The sequence below is a fragment of the Ostrinia furnacalis genome, unplaced genomic scaffold, assembly GCF_004193835.3.
Source record: "Ostrinia furnacalis isolate ACB-3 unplaced genomic scaffold, ASM419383v2 OfSCF0373, whole genome shotgun sequence".
NCBI classification, from domain to species: domain Eukaryota; kingdom Metazoa; phylum Arthropoda; class Insecta; order Lepidoptera; family Crambidae; genus Ostrinia; species Ostrinia furnacalis.
The window spans coordinates 685,913-711,479 of record NW_021130612.1 but is presented as its reverse complement, the minus strand read 5'-3'; the positions used below and the strand labels follow the sequence as shown (position 1 = coordinate 711,479).

General features: G+C 36.0%; 2 protein-coding genes across 3 annotated transcripts; one reads left to right on the top strand and one right to left on the bottom strand.

Annotated features, from left to right (window-relative positions):
• Positions 1–530: 530 nt before the first annotated feature.
• LOC114361404 (membrane alanyl aminopeptidase) lies at positions 531–10,985 on the top strand. Its single transcript, XM_028316407.1, has 14 exons — positions 531–1,167; positions 3,648–3,800; positions 4,232–4,516; positions 5,721–5,901; positions 6,211–6,491; positions 6,715–6,889; positions 7,457–7,643; positions 7,730–7,833; positions 7,930–8,124; positions 8,588–8,781; positions 9,129–9,305; positions 9,722–9,868; positions 10,014–10,092; positions 10,299–10,985. The coding sequence occupies exons 1-14, from the start codon at positions 632–634 to the stop codon at positions 10,509–10,511; spliced, it is 2,907 nt and encodes a 968-aa protein (XP_028172208.1). The 5' UTR covers positions 531–631; the 3' UTR covers positions 10,512–10,985.
• Positions 10,986–11,727: 742 nt separating this feature from the next.
• Positions 11,728–25,202, bottom strand: LOC114361393 (aminopeptidase N). 2 transcript variants are annotated; one of them, XM_028316397.1, is made up of 13 exons: positions 24,646–25,202; positions 19,663–19,836; positions 17,831–18,148; positions 17,439–17,628; positions 16,845–17,116; positions 16,425–16,617; positions 15,416–15,602; positions 14,483–14,580; positions 14,169–14,357; positions 13,526–13,704; positions 12,975–13,097; positions 12,515–12,605; positions 11,728–12,262 (listed from the first exon to the last, which is right to left on the bottom strand). In XM_028316397.1, exons 1-13 carry the CDS (start codon positions 25,101–25,103, stop codon positions 12,155–12,157), a joined length of 2,580 nt encoding a protein of 859 aa, XP_028172198.1. In that variant the 5' UTR covers positions 25,104–25,202; the 3' UTR covers positions 11,728–12,154. The 2 variants fall into 2 exon arrangements, with proteins under 2 accessions (XP_028172198.1, XP_028172190.1); XM_028316389.1 differs by lacking the exon at positions 11,728–12,262 and having other exon boundaries at positions 12,476–12,605; positions 24,646–25,103.
• Between the last annotated feature and the right edge of the window lie 365 nt (positions 25,203–25,567).

The following is a 25,567-nucleotide window of genomic DNA, read 5'->3' as shown; positions in this document are numbered from 1 at the left end:
CATATCAGATAAGATATCTTATTGCACTATTCACAGAGATCACACTTCGATAACACGAGAACAATTCGATGTAAAAAACTTATCGATGAATTCGACAGTTTTATTACACTGCTGGCCAAGAAACTTTACCTGAAATATTTTAAAAGGGTATTTTTGGAGAGACTTTAAACTGAAATTGGTTCGATAACTAGATGTCACATAATATTAATAACTAGGTGTTGAGATAGTGAATTACATCTCAACGATTCGCAATTTTATAATTTCCGGTATGACGTCATCACTCTACTAAAAAAATTTAAACGCATACTTACAACAAATGTTTCTCAATTTATTTACAATTTAAAAAAAATAACTTCCAAAGTATCTAAATTCTCTGAAAAAACTGATTTCGTTTAGATAGCTAAAAAAATAAAAGTGATAGTTTCCAAAATTTCTCCAGGGTACAGTTTTTTGTCACTCACTGTATTATCTCGAGTGCCATGATAAAACGACATCAAAATCATCTTATCCTAATCTGATGTATACGTTGTTTCCACATCTCACTTTCTCAGTGTAGTCTTCCAAGCAGCATGTAGTAGCCGTCCCAGGCATCCATTGGCGTGGTCACACAGTGTTATGTAGACCTACAACCATGAGTAATATACCGATATTGTTTATTTTCTCTTTAATTTTAATTTCAACAAACGCACTACCAATCGGACTTAAAAATGAGGAACTTCCAAAAATAGTAGTAGCAGATATCAGTGAAAATGTGACCAACGATGAAAGGACAGAAAACGACACAGTGAGTGATATTAAAGTTAGTGACCGGGCTCTGGCAAGAGCATCTGTAAGACCTGGGATGGTAGTTCAAAGTTATGCTGTTCAATTGGAACCAAACGAAGCGAACGGAGTATTCAGTGGTTCAGTGGTTATTGTTGTGAATATCATTGACGCGGCGACAAGAGAAGATGACATCTTATTCCATATTAGTGACTTGGACGTCACTTCTGTGGTTTTCGCAGTTGGCGGAGGAACAAACTTTATGGAAGCGAACTTCTTTGAGGATGATGGGCTTCTGGTAATACAGACAGGAGTGATGGCAACGCTGTATTCATTTGTGATAGAATTTAATGGGAACCTGGACCCAGGTTTCGGATTATATTCTGGTTCTTACGCTGGTGCAAAGTAAGTTTTGTTCTTTCCTAAATCATTAAGAATCCCTTCAGAATAAAGATTTTTAGGCGACCGATAGTTGGGCTTGATTCTAATTTGTATGAAGAATATCATATACCAAATCAGTGTAACGTGCGCACTTTCATACAATTCCATACTGATTCTGATTAACAGCCCGACCCAACTATTGGGCAACTAAAAGTCGGTGGTCTGCACCTAGGCTTAGGGTACAGACGATATTAACACATCAAGTTAAATACTATTGCATTAATTTGTAAATGTAATAGGTGTTATTTTTCATTAAAATCTGATGCACGTCCGTTTGTCTTGATGTTGGTTTTGTTGATACGAGTAGATTCAATTCTTTACTAAGCGGAACTTTGAAAGATTTATTTACAATGCTTAATAACGAATAATTTTTTTCTTCGAATACAAACGAATTCGATAACGAATAATAGAGTAAGTACTTATCACGATTTTTAAGCTTTGACCATTTCATCCTTATCTCAAGGAAAATGTGAAAGAAATGTACATAATGAAATTATGTGAGTTACAATTACTTACATTATGACAAAATAAGAAATATGAACATTTACTGTAAGAGTAGGCGCATACCGTTGATTTTTAGTTGGCTGATAGTTGTGCCCGGTTTTAAATTGTATGAAGAATCGGCCAAATCGAATCGGCGTAGTGTGCGCACTCCTAATACATGCCCATACTGATCAACTGCCCGACTAAACTATCGGCTGATGAAAAATTAACGGTGTGCGCCTACTCTTATTTTCCAAAATAGTTTATTTTTCTTTTACTAAGCTTCCACTGCTTTAAGTAGAACCTAGCACCATCTGTTTCGTTATCGAATAATCTCGTTTAAAGCTTCTCCTTAAAATGGCGCTGTGTAACAAAAAGTATTTCTTAAAGGTAGCACTAGGTGGCGCTATCAGTACCATTTCAATGAGCGAGATGGGATAAACATTTTCGGTTTTCGTCAATAATACGAGTAGTAGATTAATTTATTTAATAATTAATTACGAAAACTACTTTCAATAGTATTGTGTATGACATTTCTTAATGCTACTAAAAACCATACAACCCAAGAAAGTCATTAGGTAGTGTTATTATTAGGAATTTGCTGAATGAATTCGCTTCAAACCTACATACGAGTAGGTAGTTCAATTTATATGGATGGATAAATGGATATAGAATAAAGTTGTTTTAAATATTATAATGATGTTCTTTCATAAAGCCAAGATTACACTTATCTCTAAGAGTTTTGATAATGCCAATCTTGCTATCAACTTATCAGGCTCGAATTGATACATTTTTTTAGAAAAAATGATACACATGAATTTGTAACACAAGTAAATAAGTAAAAATGTACATACTAAAGTTGTTACAAAAATTCGTTATATAAAACAGACTGAGTTATAGGTACCAACGCTGCTTCCTTATTTGAATTAATAACACTGTAAAAACATTTTTTATGTGATCGCAATCACACCAAATAGGTATACTATTTACTAGCTTTATTTTGATGACCTTGACCTAATTTATTACATTTTTAACCGACTTCAAAAAAGGAGGAGTTTATTTTATTTGCAATTAATACAGTAAACACTATAGGTAATCAACAATTTCCTATAATATACAGGGTGGAATTTTGTAATGCCACCTGGAGGGAATACTCTTAATACTGTAGATAGAAAATTTTACTGAAAGAAAACATTCCTTTATTTTTGAAAAGAAAGAGATCTGCATTCAAATATTTTCGAATTTTTTTCGAAAATTCACTACCATACCATAAAATTTTCTGTAACATAAAATAATTCAAGATTTCATGGTTTTCCTTTCATTTGATTTATTAAGATTGTTAGAGAGATTTCATCCTTATACTTAACCATAACGATCGATGTAATAAAGATACAGGGTGTAATTTTTAACAGATTTTAGTTGGTTCGATTCCCGGGTGTGACAAGCAATTTTTTTGAAATCTTTGAATGCAGCCTATTTCTTTTCAAAAATAAAGGAATGTTTTCTTTGAGATTTTTTTCTATCTACAATATTAAGAGTACTTTCCCTCCAGGTGGCATTACAAAATTCCACCCTGTATTTTTCACTTGGTAATTTTATTCTTATTTTGTTCGTTAGGCTATGTTTTGCAACCAATTTTCTACCTATGTAGGACCTGGAAATGTCTAAAAAGAATCACACAACCCTTGAAATGTAAAGAAATCAAAAGTTTACCTCCTCTCCACCTCTAAAATTTATCTTTAAGACGCTCTCTGGGTCTTACTTAAACTAAATTATGAAAACAAAGTTGTGTTTTTTCAGATAATGGTATTAGAAAGTTTCAGCAGTATAATTATATACTCCTTAATATTATCTTTAAACACCTTATACACCAAGGAATACAAATTGATAAAATCGGATGAATTTTTTTTAAAGATCTGTTTGTTTTGCAAAATAATATACAATTTTGTGTTTTCTTTTAGCAACTACTTGGCTATGAACTTGCACCCGACCTATGCAAGACGTGTGTTCCCGTGTATCGACGAGCTGACTGAAGCATCCACCATATCATTCGCTATCAATGGTGTTGACTATCCGGTCATACTTTCCAACTCTTTGCCTGAAGAAAATAATCCGTGAGTAATTTTATGGGTTGCAAAATTATTGAGGTATGATCAGTGAACTAACGAATATGTATAAGTATAATAAAGTCCGGTGTAAGGACCATTTTGTCACCAAAAGTGCCATAAGTTGGAGTAAAGAAGTTTTTGAGAAAGACGCCTTTATTTAGGATGTTGATCCTCATCTTAACATCATCAAAAAAGTTGTCATTGGCTACTCAAAACAAAAGATAATCTTTTAGCATCTCTTAATATTTTTTCTCAAACAAAATATGGGAAGAAGACACAAATGTTGTCGCGACTGTGCGACGCGCGCCCGCAGTGAGTGTGCGAGCGCGACAGCAACATAATTACGCGCGAGCGATAAGTATGGGTAGCTTGGGGTCATTGGACAAAATTCTACGTGCTCACGGACCAGGCTTTATAAACTTTCTTCTTTATTTCAGGAATCAGTTCCGTCCTCTGCAAGGGCCACCCCACCTTTGGGGTATGATTGCTCACAACTACAATCCAATCAACACCCCGATCGCTGGAGTCTCCTTGATAGCAAGACCTGGCGTGACTAGCCAGGACCGAGCGTCTGTAGCTATCAACTCCTTCATGACCTGGCTAAATGAGTGGACTCAGAAGAATTACTTCGAAATTGTCGTTAATCAAGCCGCAACAATGAATGTGATAGCCATTCCCGATGTTGCGAATAGTTGGTACTCACTCTCCATTGTTGGTATCTGGTAAGTTTAAAATTAAATAAATAGCAACCTTGGTGTTCAGAATAACTATAGGCGTTTTACATGGACCGAAGGATTGAAGTGCCATCCGAAACACACAACCATAATCGTACCTATGTCGTCATAAAACTGGAAATAAATAGGATTAGAATTAGATTTAGATTAGGCCAGTAGAATTAGATTTTAAATCGGAAATAATTCCTATAAAAGATTTTATTGTTTTAATGGCTTCATTTGTTGCCCATTAATACTATCCTAGATTTTCGACTTCGGCGGAGTTGTGCTTAAGTGGTGGGGCAGCCCGAAAGGGCCATTTTTGCGGTTTTACCGTTAAACCAGTAGTTTCTGAGATTAATGCGCTCAAACAAACAAACTCTTCAGCGCTTTAATATGAACTTGTTGTTGTTGATTTTTGGAGTCGAACCAGGTATAAGACTAGGCAACACAATCGTGCAGGAGGGTGCAAGGAAGAGAGGCAGCCACAGTAGATAACACAGAGTCGTTCAAGAGAGTGCAAGGAACAGGTGCAACAACCGTAGTAAAGGAACGGCTGGGATGAATAAGGATAGGCGAATCCAACTTGCTAGGCTTGACAGGACTACGCTGGTTATGGTGGGAGCCTGCTGGTGACGAGTCATTGGACGTAGAGAGGGTCATTAAATATACGTATATTTTCTACTTTTTCGAAAATAGGCACGAGAACGGTTTATCCAAAATAATAAATATGAATTTGGTCTTATTCAATGTAGGATTAAATGCCCTTTAATCGTCATGAAGATCAGTTTTTCATAGTGCAAATCCATTACACGGTATAACCGTAAAACCGCAATTCGGGGAGCTCCATCACTTAAGCACAACTCCGTCGAAGTCGAAAACCTAGGATAGTCTTGATAAGCAACAAATGAAGCCATTAAAACAATAAAACCTTTTGTAGGAATTATTTCCGATTTAATTGATTTTCATGTCTTATTCTATCTACTGGCCTAGATATCAAAGATTATTATAATATGTTTTAAAAATGTGTGTGCAATTTAAATTGATCCGAAGTACAGGTTAGTCTGTCTAGAACCATGAAGCTAGAGGGAAGGAAATTAAAAATGAATGCTCTAAAGAGAGCTAAAGTTTTAAGAATGGTTCAAACAAAAGTTAAGAACTGCATTTTTAAAATCTGGTAAACAATATTTTAAAACTAATGCTTTTTTGTCAGGGAACCCTACGTCTTAATGCCTATAACTCACTCGGTAATGCAACGGAAGATTGGGTTGGTGGCCATCGCGGAGGCAATGTCGCGACAGTGGTTCGGCTACGTGCTGTATCCAGAGAACTGGATCCACAACTGGGTTCTCACTGGTATAGGCACTTATGCTGCATACGAAGCCGTTAAAGATGTGAGTAGATTCTGTTGCAATCCTGTTTTAGACTAGTGTCCGTCACAGAATAAACATTTTTCTTTCTTCTTAAATTGTGTGTTATGTGGAAATGCAGACAGAGTCAAATGGTTAGTCAAAATTTATGTGACCACGTTGCCTGAGTTAATACTGAGAATCGAATTCACGTGGAGTTAAAGTGGATGTCACGCGTAACATAATTCTTACAAATAAGCAAAGTTAGTTATACAAATTTGAGAGTAAAAACTTTCCAATCACTATTTGACGATAAAATATAGCTGATTACATACGTCTTATTTAAATTTTCAGCTTGAAACTAACCCGAATGGAGAGGATGACACTCTTTTGGACGTCGACACCATGTTTGTGGCTGATGTGATACAAGAGAGCTTGCTTCGTGATAGCTACACCACCACCGCTTTGGTTCTTCAACCTGACGAATTTATAATAGAAGAAGATGATGTCAGACAAAAAATATATGGTCTTATCGAGTACAAAGCTCCAGCGATTATGTCTATGCTAAGACTTGTGCTTAGTAATGCCGACACAGATTTCATACAAGTCGCCGCAAGAGGACTCTTCATCAGCAGGTATGTAATTCACGTAGATGTGTCACACTTCTCTCTAAATGATATAGCAATAACATTCAATAGATCTAGCGCTTAAATCTTTCATATCTGAAGTCTCGCTGACGTTGACGTCTCAAAAACACCCTCCCGTACCTCAGGCACTGACTGAGCTCTTAAGCTAGCAGCTACCTATAGTAGCACTATTGAAAAAACTGTTAGTTCTTATCAAACATGATTTTTGCAGATCGCTTCAAACTGTGAACACTTTGAACTTCATAGACGCTATAAACAGTCAGTGGGCGTCGCACCCAGACCGAATCATAGGAGACGTAGAAGAGTTCCTTGAGCCATACATCACCTCCCCAGGCTATCCAGTCGTCCGAGTTCACATCACACAAGGAGGATTGACTTTAAACCAGGTTTGTGGTCAGGATTTACCTTTCTTTAAAAAATGAATGAGAGTTTTAATTAGGTACTATTCTGAAATGAGCCTATTGATGATGCTGGTTCTCCTAAGTGATTTCTTACTCGGAGAACCATGGCATTACATTACGAACCAGTTGTAAAACTACGGTCATCTGTAGTCGCTTAACGTGCAACAGTTTTAGGCTGAGTTGCACCACCTTCTTTTTATCGTGACTAAAACCATAACCGTTGTTTTTTGTGTGGAGTTTGACAGACTTTTGGCGTTTGTTAAAGTTAAAGTAAGATGGTGGAACCCAGCCAAGTCTGTCAGTTGTTCTAATTTAAAATCCTCATGATCATGTACAACTTGGTTTTTCGCACATCATCATCATCTCAGCCATAGGACGTCCACTGCTGAACATGCCTCTCCCAATGCTTTTAATGCTGCCCGGTTGGTAGCGGCCTGCGTCCAGCGCCTTCCTTCTACCTTTATGATGTCGTCAGTCTACCTTGTGGGTAACCGTACCACGATGCGCTTTCCGGGTTTTCACTCACTAATCTAAAACCATTTTTGTCTCCAGCAACATTTCCAATTTAATACACCAGCAGTACCTCAAACATTCCAAATTCCGCTGACGTTTACGAGGAGTATTGATAGGAATTTTGACAATGTTCATCCATTTATGATTCTGGATGTGGCCACGTTTTCTCACAATATCGAAATTGGTGGTGAAGAAGATTGGGTGATTTACAATATCCAAGGACGAGGTGAGTTTTAGAACAATATCTATCAGATCTTTAGGCAGCTAATGGAAAAAGCATCATTTTTATTTAATGTATGAATTTTATTACAGGATACTACCGCGTTTGGTATGATAATGATCTTATGGAAAGATTACAAATGGCTCTTGAAGACCCTGAGCGTAGAGAAGAAATACATCCTTTGAACAGAGCCACTGTAAGTAAATATACAATGGAATTTAATTTAAGATTTTACAGTTCAGATCTTGTAAACTTGATAATAACTCATGTCCCAAAAATTTTCTCTTTACAGTTGATCGATGACTCACTCAATTTAGCAAGAGGTGGCTTACTTGGATACGATCTAGCACTGCAACTGGTCTTAACGATGGAGCATGAAACAAACTATGCGGTATGGAGAGCCTTCATCAGGAATATGGAGTTCATCCAGAAACGATTATTGGCAATGGTGGCTGATGATGAAGACTTGGACCCGGACATATACTTGGTGAGAAAACAAACAGGCTAGGTTTTAATTTAAATAATTTTATTTAATGCCAATAATCTTTTTAAAAAATACCTAAGATTGCGCAGCTAGAGACTCTGACTAAGGACTTTATGGGTTTGTTTCCACGGAGACATCCCGTTATTCGCAGGATCCCTTTAGTAGCACGTGTTTTAATATTAACGTTCACAAAAACATCCCGTTTGCAGTGTCCCGCAAAAAAACAATCTGTTCGAGTTTGTTATTCCAATGTCCAACGTTTTCAATAGTCAAAATGTTCAATCGTTTTCACTACAGTCCAATTTTGCGGGATCCTGCAATACTGGATTCCGCAAAACTGAACTGCCATAGAAAGGAGCCGTCTTCTTCTTATTTTCGTATCGACAACAAACCTATACAGTGTCAGCCCAAAACTCCGCTACAAGAGTGGCGTTGTCAGGAGCCGTAATCTGTTAAAATTTTCCAGAGAATGGTGCGTCGAACCATTGGAGCTATAGAGAACGAGCTCGGCTTCCAACCAGACTCGACGCTGACTGAGCCAGCCATGGACTCTTTGACGCGTGGCATAGTAATGGACCACGCCTGCCGCGCCGGCTATGACCCATGCATAGCTGCAGCTGTTGACTGGTTCTATGACCCGAATGCTGCCGAGCCTACTGTGTAAGTTACCACAAATGATTGTTAGAATCGCCTCAAGAAAAAAAATAAACTCTATGACACTCTATGGTAACACTTTGATTTTGTTGTGCCCAAATATCGCTGCCAAATCGTCAAACGTTAAGCTTTGGATGATATGGCTGGAACATGGGCAGATCATGAAGTGTCGGCGTGTCACTATATGCCCGGGCACATCATGATGAGACCAATCCATCGATCAGCCATTATTACAATAAGCATTTAAAACCTAAGCATTGAAAACCTGTAATTCAGGGAAATCTAATCACAACTCTGAAATTATTTCTCCAGTTCAATTTTAACTTCCTGACATTGACATAATTTGCTTCTAGAAATCCGAATATTCCTCACGATATTCGGCCCGCGGTATTCTGCACAATGGTGAAGGAAGGCGGTAATGAAGTCATAGACGCTCTCAGGGCCCGTCTTGAGATCGAGACCACGATGTACGAGCGATTGGTCATCCTGGAGTCTTTTGGTTGTTCCCAGGACGGAGGCTTTATTAACGGGTGAGTTACTTACTTACTTACTAAAGGTAGCAAGAAGGCGCTGGACGCAGACCACTACCAACCAGTCAACATGGATATCATTGGGGGAGGCCTATGTTCGGCAGTGGAACGTCCTATGGCTGAAATAATGATGATGATGAAAGTTTTGACGTCGTTGCGTTTCCAGTGACTGTTTATTTTCCCCGTGTCAAACTTGGCCTTCACTGGTCGGATTTATTCGCGGTCATACTCAGCTGTCTATGGTTAGACAGGAGTTGCAGCGATGGTAACCAAACGTGGTTGGAGAGTTACTTTAGTAGTCACAAAGATAAGATCATCGTCAATCAACAAGGGCTTCTTAATTGTATTTTATCAGTGGGTCCGCTCAGAATTCTAGGATTCCCCGAAACTTTATATTCACAAGATTTTTTTTCCAGGCTGCTCGCTGAGACAGTGGCAGCAAACAGTCCGTACAGCGTGGAGGAAAGAGTCAGGATATTCAAGGCGGTCGTCACCTCAAGCCAAGATAATGCTTTCAACGCATTACAGTTCATAATACAGAATACTGGTGCAATAAGGCAGAGGTAAGTTTTATTATTTGTTCGGATTATTGTCACAGGATAAAACTCGGAAGAAGTCTCTTCAGCTAAGGACCCTTTGGAGTTACTTGTAGTCTAAAAATGTAACAAGCTAAATATGTGGGCTAATCATATCTCGTTGATTTTTCAGATATGGTGGGGAGAAAAAACTGGAAGAAGTCATTTTCGTTCTAGCGGAAAACATGGTGGATCCAGGTCTAGCTACTGACGTAAGTAACAAAAAGATAAATGTATCATAGGTAGGTATTTCAACAATTTTGTTTCCTATATTGGATCAATTCAGTTGATGTATTGTAATAGTCCAAAAGGAAACTTTCCTAATTTTACGGGCTTCTCAAAGGGAAGCTTTCAACTTCAAGTCACGAGAAAATTTTTTTTAGCAGCCGCTCATTATAATTTATTTATTTGTTTCTAGTACCAAACATGGGTGTTCGGCCAGCTCAACAGTCTTGGCTCGTCTGAAGCAGTAGCACAGAGGTTCAACCAGTTGGTGCAAGAGAACCTGCAGTGGGATAACAGGTACAGAGACTTCGTCTACGAGTGGATAGATGAGAATGACGCCACTACCGCAGCTCTATCCATGTTGTTAGTATGTATAACGGTTGTATTGACGTTGTTCAATCACTAGCTACAATACACTTAGCCTAGGCGCAGACCATCGATTTTTCGTCGGCTGATAGTTTAGTCGGGCAGTTGATCTGTATGGGCATTGGGCATGTATGGAAATGTGCAGTTTCGGCCCAACTATCGGCCAAATAAAAATCGTTGGTCTGCGCTTAGGCTACTTGTAATATTATGTACTAGGCGAGTTAATTTAAAGAACAACGATGCCGTAGAGTCGTTGGGTTAACGTATTTATTAGTAATTAGAAAATATTTTTAAGAGTTTATAGTAATAGTATTCTCTTTGAGATTTATGTTTATTTTTATAATCATGCGTATATTAATATAGTAGGTTTTACACCTTATGTACATGGGTTATTAATTAATTTTACTAAAAAAATAATCTTATAGAGTTTAATGTATTTAGGTATTTTAAAACGGTTGTGGGTTTATACAAGTAAGTATAGTTATACTAAGTGAGATTGAAACCTAATACTATCTTTTTGATAGTACATTTCGTTTCTTAGTGAGTTTTTGGGTCCTTTTTTGCAACCTAAAACGGAGTATGGTCACATTCTGTTACGCATAATGTAACAGACATGTTTGATTTGTTTTTTTAATTATTATTATTATTGAATATGCAACTATATTACTATATTATAATGTAAGAAAATGTTATTGTTATTTTAAAACATTATTATTCACATAAAAATATAATAATCCTTAAAATAATAATTGTTTATGTAGAGTGATTGAGTTGTATGGAAATTGCACAAAGTGAAATATATAAAATTAAGAAATATTGTAATCGTTACTTAATAATTTATTATTTTAATTATTTTAATATACATTATTCCTTAATATCAATAATATAGAGTTAAAACAGTATTGAATATTCTTATAGGATAAGGTTTTTTACTGCATTTTCACTCATAGTCTTATGATTTTTTATATAAGATAATTAAAATATTTAGACGTAGGAAAATTAGTAATTTTATTATAGTTACACTGTATTTGGAGCAAACGCGTCCTCTTGCTTCAAATGCGGTTTAATTTATTAATTATTAAGTTTCAATTGGTTTATATTACATTTTATCAAAGCTTATAACGTTAAATAAGTTATAATTAAGGCACAATGTTTCATGTTTTTATTTTTAATTTATCCTTAACATTTAAGTTTATTATAAATGTAAAACTTATTAAAAAAGATGTAATGTGTACATATTACATAAATGTTATTTAAAAACATAATAAATTAGACTAAGACAATAAATACATTTTTTATTTACTGTGTCAAAATATAATATTCAATGACATTATGACTAGAATATACAGGGCAGTAAGATAATAAATATGACAACTATAAAACAATATCATTATTCTCATTCAAATATCTATTATTAGTTTTAAAATGTGATGAAAGGGAATGTAACTTTCATAAAAAAATACTGTAACGTAAACAAAAAGCAACGTGGAAACAAGAAGTAATAAGTATTTTGCAGAAATAAATAGTAACCGTCATTAAATCCAAAACAAACGAGATCAGTCTTTCTCTTTTCTCTACAGAACATCAAGACATTAATATTTGTTTTTTATTTAAGTGTTTTAATGTACCGTACCTATTTTACCAGTTACAATACAAAATAATAAAGTTTTAACAAAAAATATTTCAACTAAACAACATAGCCAGTACAGATAACGATAATAAATAAAAAGAAACGAAAGGCGACTCCGCGGATCCCTTGTGCGCATCTGTCAACGCGCTTTTTTCGGTAGACTGTAAGAAAAATTAAGAAAAATTAAAAAAATACACGAATTTAAAAAACACATACAAAAGGGGTGTGATTATATTTTTGTGTATTTTAAATGTGTCACTTACGTACCTGTGTTTGTAAAAAAATATCAGTGAACTTATTCATAATTCCCAATTTTAGAAGAGAGTTATTAAACTTTGAAGCTTAATTTGTGAACTCGCTGTCTATGTGCTATTTTATAACCAGATATTTTTCAAAAATACTTTATTACATACCACAGTAATTGGGTCCGGGGTGGTCATGGTATAATTTTCAGGCCTTGGCTCTCCTCTGGGGATTTTGTATATGAAATGGTTTTCTCTTCGACTGAAAGAAAGAAAAAAATTCAATAACAAAAATTGCATTAATTTTAATCTCAAATTACAGTTTTAAATAGAAAAATAATAACAAATGACAATAATAATAAATAGGCATACTTCAACACATTGTCATCATTATCATCATCAATAGCCCTTTACAGTCCACTGCTGGATAATGAGCGTCCTCCATTATAGTGAAAGGTTTTTCCATAATCCCCACGCTTGGCAGGCGGGTTGGAGATCCCTCTACTTCAATACAAAAATAATAAATTCCAATTTTATAAAATTTTCCGGATTTTTAAAGCAAGACCTTTTTTAATGTAGAGCTTTTCAGTATCATTAAGTCTAATATTATATCTACTGAATAAATACTTACACGATGTGTATAGCAGTGTTCTTGTCCTCGATTTCGTAGGCGTTAAAATTGTTCCCATCGAGAGTCGACTTTTGCGCCTCATACGTGGCATAGTAGCAAGCTACTCGGGAGTCGGGGTCGATTCTGTAATACAAAAAGTGAATTGAGTTTTTGAAACTATTCCCACCATTCGTTCCCACTGTTACAACGCCTGTGTAGCCAGGATAATACTATGCTATGGCCCTGAAGGTCAAGGCTTTTGAAGGCCAAATTTATCCGGGAGAATGATAAACCGTCATTGGACCCGCAGGGAAATTAATCAGAAGGAAATGTAGGAACGATTCGAAGTACTATGATATTGCCAGACAAAGTTTTGAAGCCTCAAGAAAAATGTTAGTTAAGTATTAAACTTAGGCTGAGTTGCACCACCTAACTTTGACCGTTACTATAACGATAACCGGTGTTTTTTGTATGGATTTTAACAGATTTTTGAGTTTGCCAAAGTTAAGGTAAGATGGTGCAACCCAGCCTTAAAGTGTTGTGCAATGCAAAAGTTCTAAATCAGTTCATACCTCTGGTTCCTCGCCCTCCATTGCTTGTAAAGAAGGTCGACATAGTCCAGGCATGTTTGGTATTTGACTGCACAGGCAAGCTCTAAAATCTTGCTTCTGAAGAGACGAGTCTGCGGCTGTTGCTCTATGTTGTTCGTTAGAATCTTGTATATTGTCACTATTTTCCGACGAAGGAATCTCTGAAATAACCAAGTTTGTTATCAAAAAAGTTACTTTACTACTTATCTTAATTCACCATCTTTCACTTCCATCGTTGTTGTAGGTCGACTTCACCATTAAAGCTGAACAAAGATAGACCTAGTTATATTTTTTGCGTCCATTGTTATTCCAAATTTCCATGAAATAAGTTATAAGGTTATAAGGCTGAGTTGCACCATCTTATAATAACTTTAACAAACGTCAAAAATCTGTCAAACTCCATTCAAAATGCATCGGTTAATGTCAAAGTTACGGTCAAAGTAAGTTGGTGCAACTCAGCCTTAAACTTCTGTCTATAGCAAAACCTGTCTGCAGCATCATTTGCCTGGTTTCAAACATCGTTTATCTTTAGTGCAAGTAAGAATATTTCAAAATCAAAAACGGTAATTGGATATATTTTGTCAAAGTAAAGTAGTTAATAATATAAATACTTCTAGAAACAGACCTGCCACTCCGAATAAATTACTTTCGTCATCTTACATCCTGCATCTTCTATCTTGAACATCTCGTAGCCTGACGCCACTGATTCCCACACCACCAGGCTCCGTTCCTGGTCTAAGAAGTCCAGGATTCTCATTGCTAGGTCCTGGGACATATCCCCGGATACGTAAAGAGCGAATACGTCATTGACAATCTGAAACCAGTTTTATTTTTATTGGGTGAAGGTTCTTTCTTTTGCTGTTGTCAAAGCATATACGATAGATACTATTCATGTGAATTCTGTTGGATATTAACCCTATTTTGTCATTATATTCTTACCTGGGCTCTGTTCAGTTCACTGATCATAAATAGGTCGTCTTTCAAAGTCTTTGCTATGAGTTTCCATGTGTATTTGTCATAATTAACGCGGTAATACCCTAGAAAATAAAAAATAGAAAAATGAAAAATTTATAAAAAAAAATCTCATTTAAAATCAAAGTTATCATTCGCCAGATATTCTTCTGTTTTGAAGACTGTAAGTTTTAGCTTTCACAACACAATAACATTATGGCATCTTAGGCAGTTAAAACAGTTGTGATTTTGCAAAAAATCTATAGTTAGTCTCATGACGTGCTTAAACAAACTATAAGCATTCCCACAATCTTGACATTGAGAATGTATATTTACAGTAATTACCGATGAAAACATAATAGCAGCAGTGGACTTGGCAAGTTGCATGTGTAACCAATCGCGCGTAGATTTAGAAGCTGCGCGTGGGCAACTAATGGGCGGCCATAAACATAAACATGGTCAAGGTATTGCCAATGTCACCCAGTTCCAAGTTCAAGATGTTGAACTTCGTTAACAGTAAGTATTTATGTGAGTTGCCATTTTAATTAGGTAATGTTATCGAGAATATTATACCTTGCAGATCATTTATCTTTTTCTGATACCAAGATAATAATATGGTTAACTTTGAAATTCGAAGGTAGCCAAAAAATCATAATAAGTAAAAGCAATTTTAATACTTTATGGCCACTTTTCAGAAAAAAAATCAAGCTTAATATCAAATTCGTTCCGTAGCTGGGTAAAAAAAATGGAAATAAAGTTATTAATGTCAAATCTGGATAATGTTTACATTGAATTCAAGCATGATTCTCCGACAAGTTCTACATTCTCAACTCTAGATTTAATTTAATTTGATGAATATTCTTCGAAAATTACTGAGCTAGAGATTCAGATTCAGAGATCAGATTTCATATCAAATCTTACCAGAAGCATTTGTATTAAGAATAATCCACCCATTGTTCAAGTTCTCACTGAAAGTGTAAGTCTGCCTGCCAATAGTGAATCTGGGCTGGTAGCAGTTGTAGCAATTTGACATGTCCTGGACGAAGTAAGAGATCGGTATGAGGTAGTCGGACTCTCTTCGGTGCTCGTGGGTGAAGCTGAAGCGACTCTGGAAGTAAAGAAGATAAATTAAATATACACCAAGTAATCAACTTCTTACGAGTGCAAGTACAAGAGATTGGAGACAAAAGTAACATCAACATTACCCAAATCAAATTTTGGATAATGTCGAAAATATACAGAGTACCACGGGTCCCAAAAGCTTAATTTTGAAACTATGTAGGTATGTATAATCTATTTTGATGTTGAAACAAATTCTCAGCTAAAAGAAACAGTCATTTGAAGGTAAAAGTTAAAAATATAACATTACTAGCTTTCCGCCCGCGGCTTCGCCCGCGTGGAATTTTGTCTGTCACAGAAAAACTTTATCGCGCGCGTCCCTGTTTCAAAAACCGGGATAAAAACTATCCTATGTTCTTTCCCGGGACTCAAACTATCTCTATGCCAAATTTCATCAAAATCGGTTGCGAGGTTTAAGCGGGAAAGCGTAACAGACAGACAGACAGACAGACAGAGTTACTTTCGCATTTATAATATTAGTTGGGATTTACATTTCACATTCCAAGGAATTCATGGACTGAATAACAATAACGAAAACAAATTCTGTCTAAAACAAGCATTATTCTCTTTTGGCACTTAATTGCATGTACTAATATTATAACAATGCTTGTTTATTAATTTCATTCAAAAACTCTTTTTTGAAGAAGCGTCCAGCGTCGAGGTATGCTTAGTAATATTGATTGATTGATCGCCTTAAATCTTTAATTGTTTTTTCCCCTTTTAACTTTTTTGTTATTATGAATGATATTTATGAGTCAAATAAATCGCTCTTACTCTTTGTCATATAAACAGGAATTAAGGAAATTCTTACCTGTTTTAGTTGTATAGCATTAGGAGTTCTGTCTCTCAATACTACAACAGAAATCACAGGGTATCCAGAATGACGGAACCAGGAGTTGAGGACTTTGGATGCGGTTGAGCCGTTGAAGAATTGGTGGAAACATTCCACAGTGTCATGGTCTAGGTTGGTCATAAAGTCTTGTAGGGAAATGTACAAGCCCCTTCTAGAATAAGAAGACAAAAATATTTTAGTACTGTGAAAATTATTGATCAACTTCATTCTGAGTTTAATTAAATGTTTGTCGTCATCATCATTAGGTCATTTACTCGTAATCTCCACTGCAAGAGCACACAATCTTTTTTGTCTAACTTAGGTACTCTCTCACGTTTTCCAGACGGCTTGGGGTAGCCTGAACTTGTGGGGTAGCCTGAAAGTGTATGAAACACTTACTTGTTATTAATATATTTCACCAACGCCTGATGGAACCTTTGCGACCCTATCCAGTTCTCAACCATCCACAGTATAGACGCCGTCTTCATGGTGACCAGCTGCTTCCATCTCCAGAAGATATTCGCTGCCGGCTCATTCCCAAAGTCTTGTAAGGCTCTTAAGCCTGCACCGTGCTGCCAGTCTACTAACATCGCCGAGTGTTTCATTTGAAGACCGTAGTAGTCTAATGGCCGTTTGAACTTCATGCTCTGGTAACCATCGCCATGATGGTACTGTGAAAATTTTAAAGTAGAATAAATCCCAAGTTGTTATAAATAAAGTTAATCCCAAGTTGTTATATTATTGTAATTTAATAAGTGTTATTAGTTGTAGCATAGCATTGAGACCATACATTGTCTAAAATTCATTATTTTTTGGTTATCGAATTACAAATTGGTAAAACTAAAGTTTTTGTACGTCTAAACACTGATTGCCCATTTCATTCTACTGTTTTTAATCTTGTTGTTGTAAGTGACTCATAGTTTAAGAGGTGTCTCGATCGAATAAAATTTGTGCAGTATTAGTAAGAAAACTATTCTCATCTTAAGAATTTACCTGAGTCAAATAATAATAAGCTAGATAAGTGGCAATGCCTTCTTTGAACCATTCTTCCCTCCACCTGGTTCGCGTCGGCTCTCCAGGGTTACCGAGCCATACTCTGCTCAACTGCTGGGCCAATTCGAAGTTCATTCTTTCAATCTGTTGAATGCTGATGAACTCTGGTTCGTTGATTACGCGAATCGCACTGTGAATGTGAAATTATTACATTAAAAGTAACGATAATCATTATTACAAAACGTGCTTCAGATTTAACTGAATCAAGCTGATTATTCTGTAATAAACATTCTCATCATTATTACTTATTACAGTTTTTTGGCTTCAATTTAGTTCACGGTTATTTAAAATATGATTTAAGCATAATTTAAGTCATCATTCAATATACTCACTTGTTTGTTAGCACGTTCCAGCTACCGACTTCGTATCCATCCAAGTCCTTTGGTATTGCTATAATATTAATAGGCCCAGTAGTGATAGACCTATTCAACATCGAGTAGTCCCTGAAAAATTGCAGTATGTTCTCCCCCAAATCCAAGATATAGTAGCAGTTCTTCAGCTTGTGTCGCGGAGCCCACACTATGAGCGCATCGTTGGTGTATATTGATGATGTTTTTATACCTTGGAATTGGGATTGGTGGAAGGTCACTTGTGATAAAGTGACTTGAGGCGATGGTACGTAATTGATTATGAATCTTTTATCAGGTAATCTGAAAAGAATTTGCTTAGTGAGTTACAAGTATAACTTAATTTGAAAGAATGAGTTACTAAACGACTGTTTAACAAGAGATTAGAAGCCCAAATGCTCATTATAATTAAAAAATATCCTCATAAAATAAGATCGATTCAACAGGTAAAGAAGTAAATTTAAATATGAGGAATACGAATGTTTGCGTAAGGCAAATATTTTAAAAAATCCTAAAAGAAAATGGTAATGTTTATGATGAAAAAAAAAACAAGAAAATAAAAGATCAACTCTGCATGCAACCAGATAGTCTTTATTGATATGTCACGGAGTTGACACCGACTTTCTTTCCGCAATAGCAAAGAGGAACTTATCGGAAATAGAAAATATTATCGGCTTTCCCCGGTAGTGCTTTAGGCTAGTTTTTATACCATGTAAAGCTTGGGCACACTGTGAGCTTTAATGTCAAGTTTGTAACGTTAACAACCACGAATAAAATAATTCTACTATACGCATTATCTGTGTGTTAATAAAAACTCTTTTTTTTTTTCAATTAGAGACGATATTTTTTGTGACCCAGTATAAAAAGTTTCCTTGTTTTACAACACGACTTATTAATGTTAGTTTTATTTCAAAGTAATCTTTAAATCTAGTATAATGTACTCTTTAAAAAATATGAAAGTCCTATTCGCTTCTCGTGCAACTGCCTCAACACTATTGTGTATTGTTAGCTGTGACTTGACGTCATTCGCTCGCACGATATCGCTTCGCTCGCTCTATCCTCCATCCTACCTTGCAGTTCCTGCCATACAAGGCGCGCGGCCCATTTGTGGGCGCTGAGAATGGTGTCAATTATTGTGGTCAACCAACAACACAACATACAAGATACCCCATATAGGAACAGCTTGGACATTTTTAGCTGTCATGACAGTTTTATGCGTGTCGTGTGTTAGACTATTTTGGATACTGACTAGAATAGGGATAATTTACGTTATTGTGACCAGCCTTGTAGATTACAAGTTTTATTGCCTCTTAATGACCCATTGAAGTATGATAGTTGCAATAATAACCTAAATGGACTTTGATAAAATCTTATTAGTAAACAAACGTGTGATTAAAACATGATAGATGATCACAATATTTAAATTGGGACAATTTTAACTATCATTATTGAAATTCAGAAGAATACCAATAGAATAGCAATAGTGAAACAAAAATCCAATTTTTTTTTGGGTTTTACCTGTTAACTGAGTTAGATATTGAAATTCAATGAATCTAATTGAGTTTTAGGGGTTGTAATGTAATGTGTTTATAGATTTTAGAAAGGATTTGGGAGAACTCTATCCCCCTTATTATTAAAAAGTTATACCTAGAATGAACTCTGGATTAAAAAGTCATTTCCATACTAAGTAACAATTTAAGCCAGAGTTCAAGTAAGGTGTAACTTTTATTAATAAAGGGCTATATGTTCAGTCAGTGGAATTCCTATTGCTGAAAGGTTTAAATCTCAAAACTTTCTCCATAAAAATATATACTCACAGTTGTTTTTTCAGTTGCTCGGAGATGACGATACTGGTGTTGGTATACTGCATATGACGGTCTTCAGGGGCGACGTAGACTGTGAATTTGAAGGCAGACTCGAAGCGAGGGTTGTCGAAGCACGGAATGAAGTATTTCGCCTTATCTGGAGACAGCCGAGTCTGGATCATATACCTGGAAAGGAAGAAATATTACAGGGTAAAGGTAAACATTAAGAGAGGGTAAAAAAATCCTCCATTGCTTCTGGTAAATTGGAGAGCCGTGTTCCTGCAATGGAGACTAAACGACCTGATGAATCGTAAATATTGTGTGGACCAGAAAATGTAGTGTATGTAGGCCTTCCAATTGGTGATCATTATAGTCAAAGTCGCGGGAAGCACCGGGATGCAAATTCCATGGAGGACAACTTTATACCCGTATTCACAAACGATGCTTGCTTAGATGAAGCAGCAAATCGAATGCATAGTGTTGAATAGAGATCTGTAATTGGTTCGTGTGTGACCCTGTGCATCCACGCGCACTGTGAGACCTCATAGTAATGTTGTCTATTAGTGGATGCCATTTGGTTATTTCGACAACAAAGTTTGACTACAAGGTGAAGTCTATGTCAATTTATTTAATACCTAACTTTTTTGCAAAACATTTCATAATTTTAAGCCAACTACACTTGAGTTGAACACACATAGAAGAACGAATACCAAAACATTCGTTTTCGTATAGCGCAGACGTTCCGCCTACAACTTTACAAGGAACCGATTCAAGGTTGTCTCCGTGCGAAACAATGAATGCGTCCATGTTGCAGGCAAACTAGCAAACTTGGTTATTTTAAACATGACTAGGTACCTAATTATTTATTTTATAAATATTACAAAATTAGTACCTATTGATAAACCATTCAAAAACAGTTGGGACCAAGAAACAACGAAAACTGATTGTATTCAACTGATTCATATTCAACGACGGATTTTAAGGTCAAAAAAATCATATTATTTTTCGTATACAAAAGAATAATTAAGGTATCTAATGACAGTGTTCCAGTAGGAACATGTGCATTTTTATGGTGGTTACAAAAAATATCAGCGAACCTAAACAACATCTAATAATTATGTTATGTATATGTTATTTGTTTCATTAAAATAATCTCAATAAATGTTTAACACACAAATGGTTGAACCTAATTAGTACTTACATTATAATGACGTAATAGACATTTACCTTTTATTCTAACTGCAACTTACCATAGCCCCTATTTGTCATGTCCAACGAGCCAGAACGCTCTTGATTTATTACAGCAATTAGTTAAATCATACCATTATGGAATACCCACTAACCTTATTCAGTTACTCCGTCCTACATCTTGGTCTTTGATTTTCATTTTAGAGGACTATCGAAGTATACTTATAAACTACTAGCTTTTGCTCGCGGCTTCGTTTGCGTGAAATTTTGTTTGTCACAGTAAAACCAGGATAAAAACTATCCTATATCCTTTCTCGGGACTCAAATATCTCTAATCAATCTTTCATAAACATTGGTTCAGTGGCTTAGGCGTGAAAGCGTGACAGACACGTAGGGATTGTTGTGAGGTTCTGTTACTGAAGGACCAAAAATGAATATGAAGAAATATTTGCTAGAGCTGCATAAGATAATAATTACACATTTTGGCACTAATGGGTCTAATGGTCTATGGTCTGAGCTAGAGTAGAGGTGACCCCGAAATTAGGTACGTCATTGGCAAATCAGAGCAGGCAGTTAGCATCAATTAGTACATCTCAAAATGTAATATGCGAGATAAAGTAGTTTTACAGTTCCTGTGAGTAAAAAAATGTCTAGCGAGCACTTCGTGCCTTTTGTCAAGTCTGATGTCTTTAAAATGCCCATGGGAGTCCTTCGAACCATGGCTTAGGTTTAGTTACTATCATCGTCATCATCATCATCATCGTTATTTCAGCTGTAAGACATCCACTGCTGAACAAAGGCATCCCCTAATGACTTCCATATTGACCGTCTACCCACAAGGTGGACCGACGATATCATAAAGGGAAGGCGCTGGATGCAGGCTATCAACCGGTAGTCACTCTACTAGCACAATGAGCAATAATATTAGTTACTATTTTTTTAATCCATGGCGACTGTTCTAGTTTAATTGAGCCCTAGTACAACTGCTATAGTATTCGATTAATTTAAGATTACCGTTATTTTGACAGTTTACTTCCCAGTTCTGTACCTGTAAGTAATTTGGTTTCTTGGCGATAGGTTGTTCGTTCGTTCGTTTCAGCCGAAAGACGTCCACTGCTGGACAAAGGCCTCCTCCAAGGATTTCCACAAAGACCGGTCCTGCGCCGCTTGCATCCAGGTACTTCCCGCGACCTTCACCAGATCGTCGGTCCACCTAGTGGGAGGCCTGCCCACGCTACGTCTTCCAGCTCGTGGTCGCCACTCAAGAACTTTCCTGCCCCAGCGGCCATCAGCTCTTCGAGCTATGTGCCCCGCCCACTGCCACTTGATTTTAGCGATTCTGCGGGCTATGTCAGTCAGTGGCGATAGGTACTTCTTACAATTTCTTTGAGCCTCAGAAATATTTGCCCAGGTGCATCGGAGGTCAGCATTCAGTGAGTACTGAGGACATAATCTTCTATATCCTAGCTATATGAAACAAAACGTAGGCTGGAAAAACTACGCATAAAATGTTTGACTTAATTTAGTCTACTTCATAAATCTAGATAGGTAGGTTTGCGGTCCAGCGTATGTAGAGTTTAGTACACCTAATGGCACATCCTAGCTCTAAGTTACGACATTAAATTTTAGAGGACATCTCGTAATCTTCACAGCCAATAATGGATTCCTAATGCAACGGAAGCTCAATCCAAATCCGTCGAGTTGTAAACCCAAACGCGTAAACTTGAGTTATGAAGGTCAGTTTACACAGGCCGATTGTAAATCGTAATGCCTAATGAATGTATTACCATGTTGAGACCGCACGTGGGAGAGAAGGCCGACTGCACTGAGGGCAGAGTTAGCTTAACACCGCGACTTTAATGTAGTAGAAATAGGGACGATTTTGCAAAAAAGATTTATAGTTTGACGTGCTGTCGAAGTATCAACTGCACTTACATGGATTTGCTAGCTTTTAAAGGATTTCTAGTGATTGATTTGTGAATGACTTTGATAGCCAATACTAATAATATACCTACAGTTGACGCGATGATACCTACATGATGACAATTACTGTGGCTTATAAGTTATAACTACATACTGTTCTATAAGTGCTAATTAATTTTGCAAAAAAATAAATTTTATTGAGTTGTAATAAGTATGCAGAGGTTATTTTTCCCCTTAATTATTTTTCTACATATTGATGTAGAAAACTATATCCATAAATATTTATGTAAACAATAAGATCATATAATCTTAACTCGGATCCTCATTTAATGTTATGCCATAGATTTACCATAATATTTGAGAGCGCTACCTACATAACTCTAAATAAAGACAAATGTAAAATTCATCAAGGATTGTACATAATAAAAATTTACCAATAACGCCTTAAAATGAAATTATAGATCATAAAATATGTGGTCTTAAATCACCAGACATAATATTTCTGAGAGATATATTTTTAAGCCGATATGTCACAAGCAAAGCTGTGTCTAAGAACTAGTAGTATTTTTCTTGTTCGTCTTAAAAATTAGTCTGTCTCCTTAAGTTTGGCACGCTCTTTTTGGGAATTAACAAATAAATGTTTGTAAAACACAATGTTGCCATGCCCAAACCGGGACTATGTTTGAGACTATAGATTGTGTAAGACCTTATGTACATGTAATGCAATAAAGATATTGACTATCGACACCCTGTATATGATATCGTTTTTGAGTCGTCTCCAAATAATATGACGTGTCATCAATGCAGTATCGTACTGACCTTACCACCCGAACGCAAGCAATGTATTCTTAGATAATCTGCGAAAGTCTGCCGCGACCTTGTCTGAATGTAAACACTGCTCTTCATTTATGAATAACAGACTATTTTGAGAAAAAGATACAATTATACATATAAAATTTTTGGCATAGTTCAACTTCAAATAAGATTCTAACGCCCGTATTCACAAACGATGCTTGCTCAAGTGAAGCAGCAAATCGAATAATCGTTGAATAGAGTGTTGATTGGTTCGATTGCCACCCTGTGCGTGAACTGTGAGACCTCATAGTAATATTTGTGAATACGAGTGTAAGTATGGTCAGAGTAGGACCTATTATCGTAAGACGCGACCAAGAGAAAAATATACAAAAATCAGTCCAAATCTTCAATTTGCTTCTAGTACCTGAATTAGAGGAGATTGTACTCCTGTAGAGGAAACATCGCATAATGAAATTGAATATTTTCTATAGGTATAAAAATTGAATCTATACAAAGTTATTTAGCAAGTAAAATATGTAGAGATATTAAATATACAGCAGAATATTTCTACCGCTACAGATTCGACCTCGAAAATAATTTTATTTACAAAATCTGAGAATGATCTTTAGACTTGCAAATTTCAGAGCCATGTCGCCAAACAGACGATAACAACTCTTAAATAAGTGATAAAAAGGAGAATAGAGTCGCAAATTAGCGACAGCATGGTAGGTGCATGCACTTTCATTTTTGAGCAAACTATTGTAGTTGAACATTTATAGTATTTAATACATAGTTTATACTTTGTACCTAATTCTAATTCATACAAAGTTACCTATGTAACTTTTTGAACATAATTTTCACATCCCATTTTTTAAATAAAAAGTTACACCCTGGTTGAACACTGTTTTAAAGTGATCCATACTAAACGTCACTATAAAACTGTTCAACTAGGGTGTAACTTTTTATTAATAAGGAGTTAATGTTTACTATATTATTCCATAGGAACTATTGATATTAATACAACGACACAACACTGGCATCTTATGTAGAACTGTTTTTAAAACAATATTAAAATCATTGGTCACTTACTTCGTTACTCTATCCTCGTCGTATTTCACTAAAAACACTCCTTCACTATCTTCTGTCACTTCTTTCATGAAATTCATTTTAATCAAGTAATACTGCTGATTGTTGCCCTTATACGGTATTAAAGGCTCGCTCAAATATATCATCAACTTCCCCCGGTGCCCATCATAGCTATACGGTCTTGGCTTATTCACTATATCATGATTCCCCTTCATGACCTGTATCGATTCACCTTTGATCGTCATATTTTTCGCTTCCATTTCAATCATGTTTATGTTCGCATTTGCTATCACCGTTATAACTATGTGACAATCGTAGAAACAATGTCCCCCGTAAATATATGGCATTATAGTAATGTCGTATTGCACTGGATAAATCGTATAGTTCAAACACTCCTCGTCAACTGTAAATGCCTTTGCTGACGTCCAGAAAAAAAAGAAAAAGAAAAGCGCGCGAAACATTTTGACGTTAACTTTTTTAATTCGCGCCAAAATAAGGCGTTCGGAAACGTCCTACCGCGTCGCTCGCTTGGACTCTTTTCGTATTGTACACTCTCATTCTAGACGCCGGCAGACATTACCAGTATATCCTGAACTCCTCCGCCCCTCCCGAGTTAAGTGATACGTGACAAATTGAGGGCGTCTCGTTACAAAACCACAGGTCTGCTATTTCTGGCGCTCAGTATTTGTTTTGCCTGAATGATCATGACTCAGATACATGTGTTCATAGACACTAAATAAATATGCGTAAGTATACGAAAAATATTATTTACTTCTGCGTGAAAACTAAAATATAATTCTATGAAACCGGTGCGATATTTATAACAAAAATTTATACAAACTGTTTTATTTCTCGATTAAAATTAATATTTTATTGTAATTTCTTCGAAACTGCCAATAAGGAAAATCAACTCAGAAAGCAATTA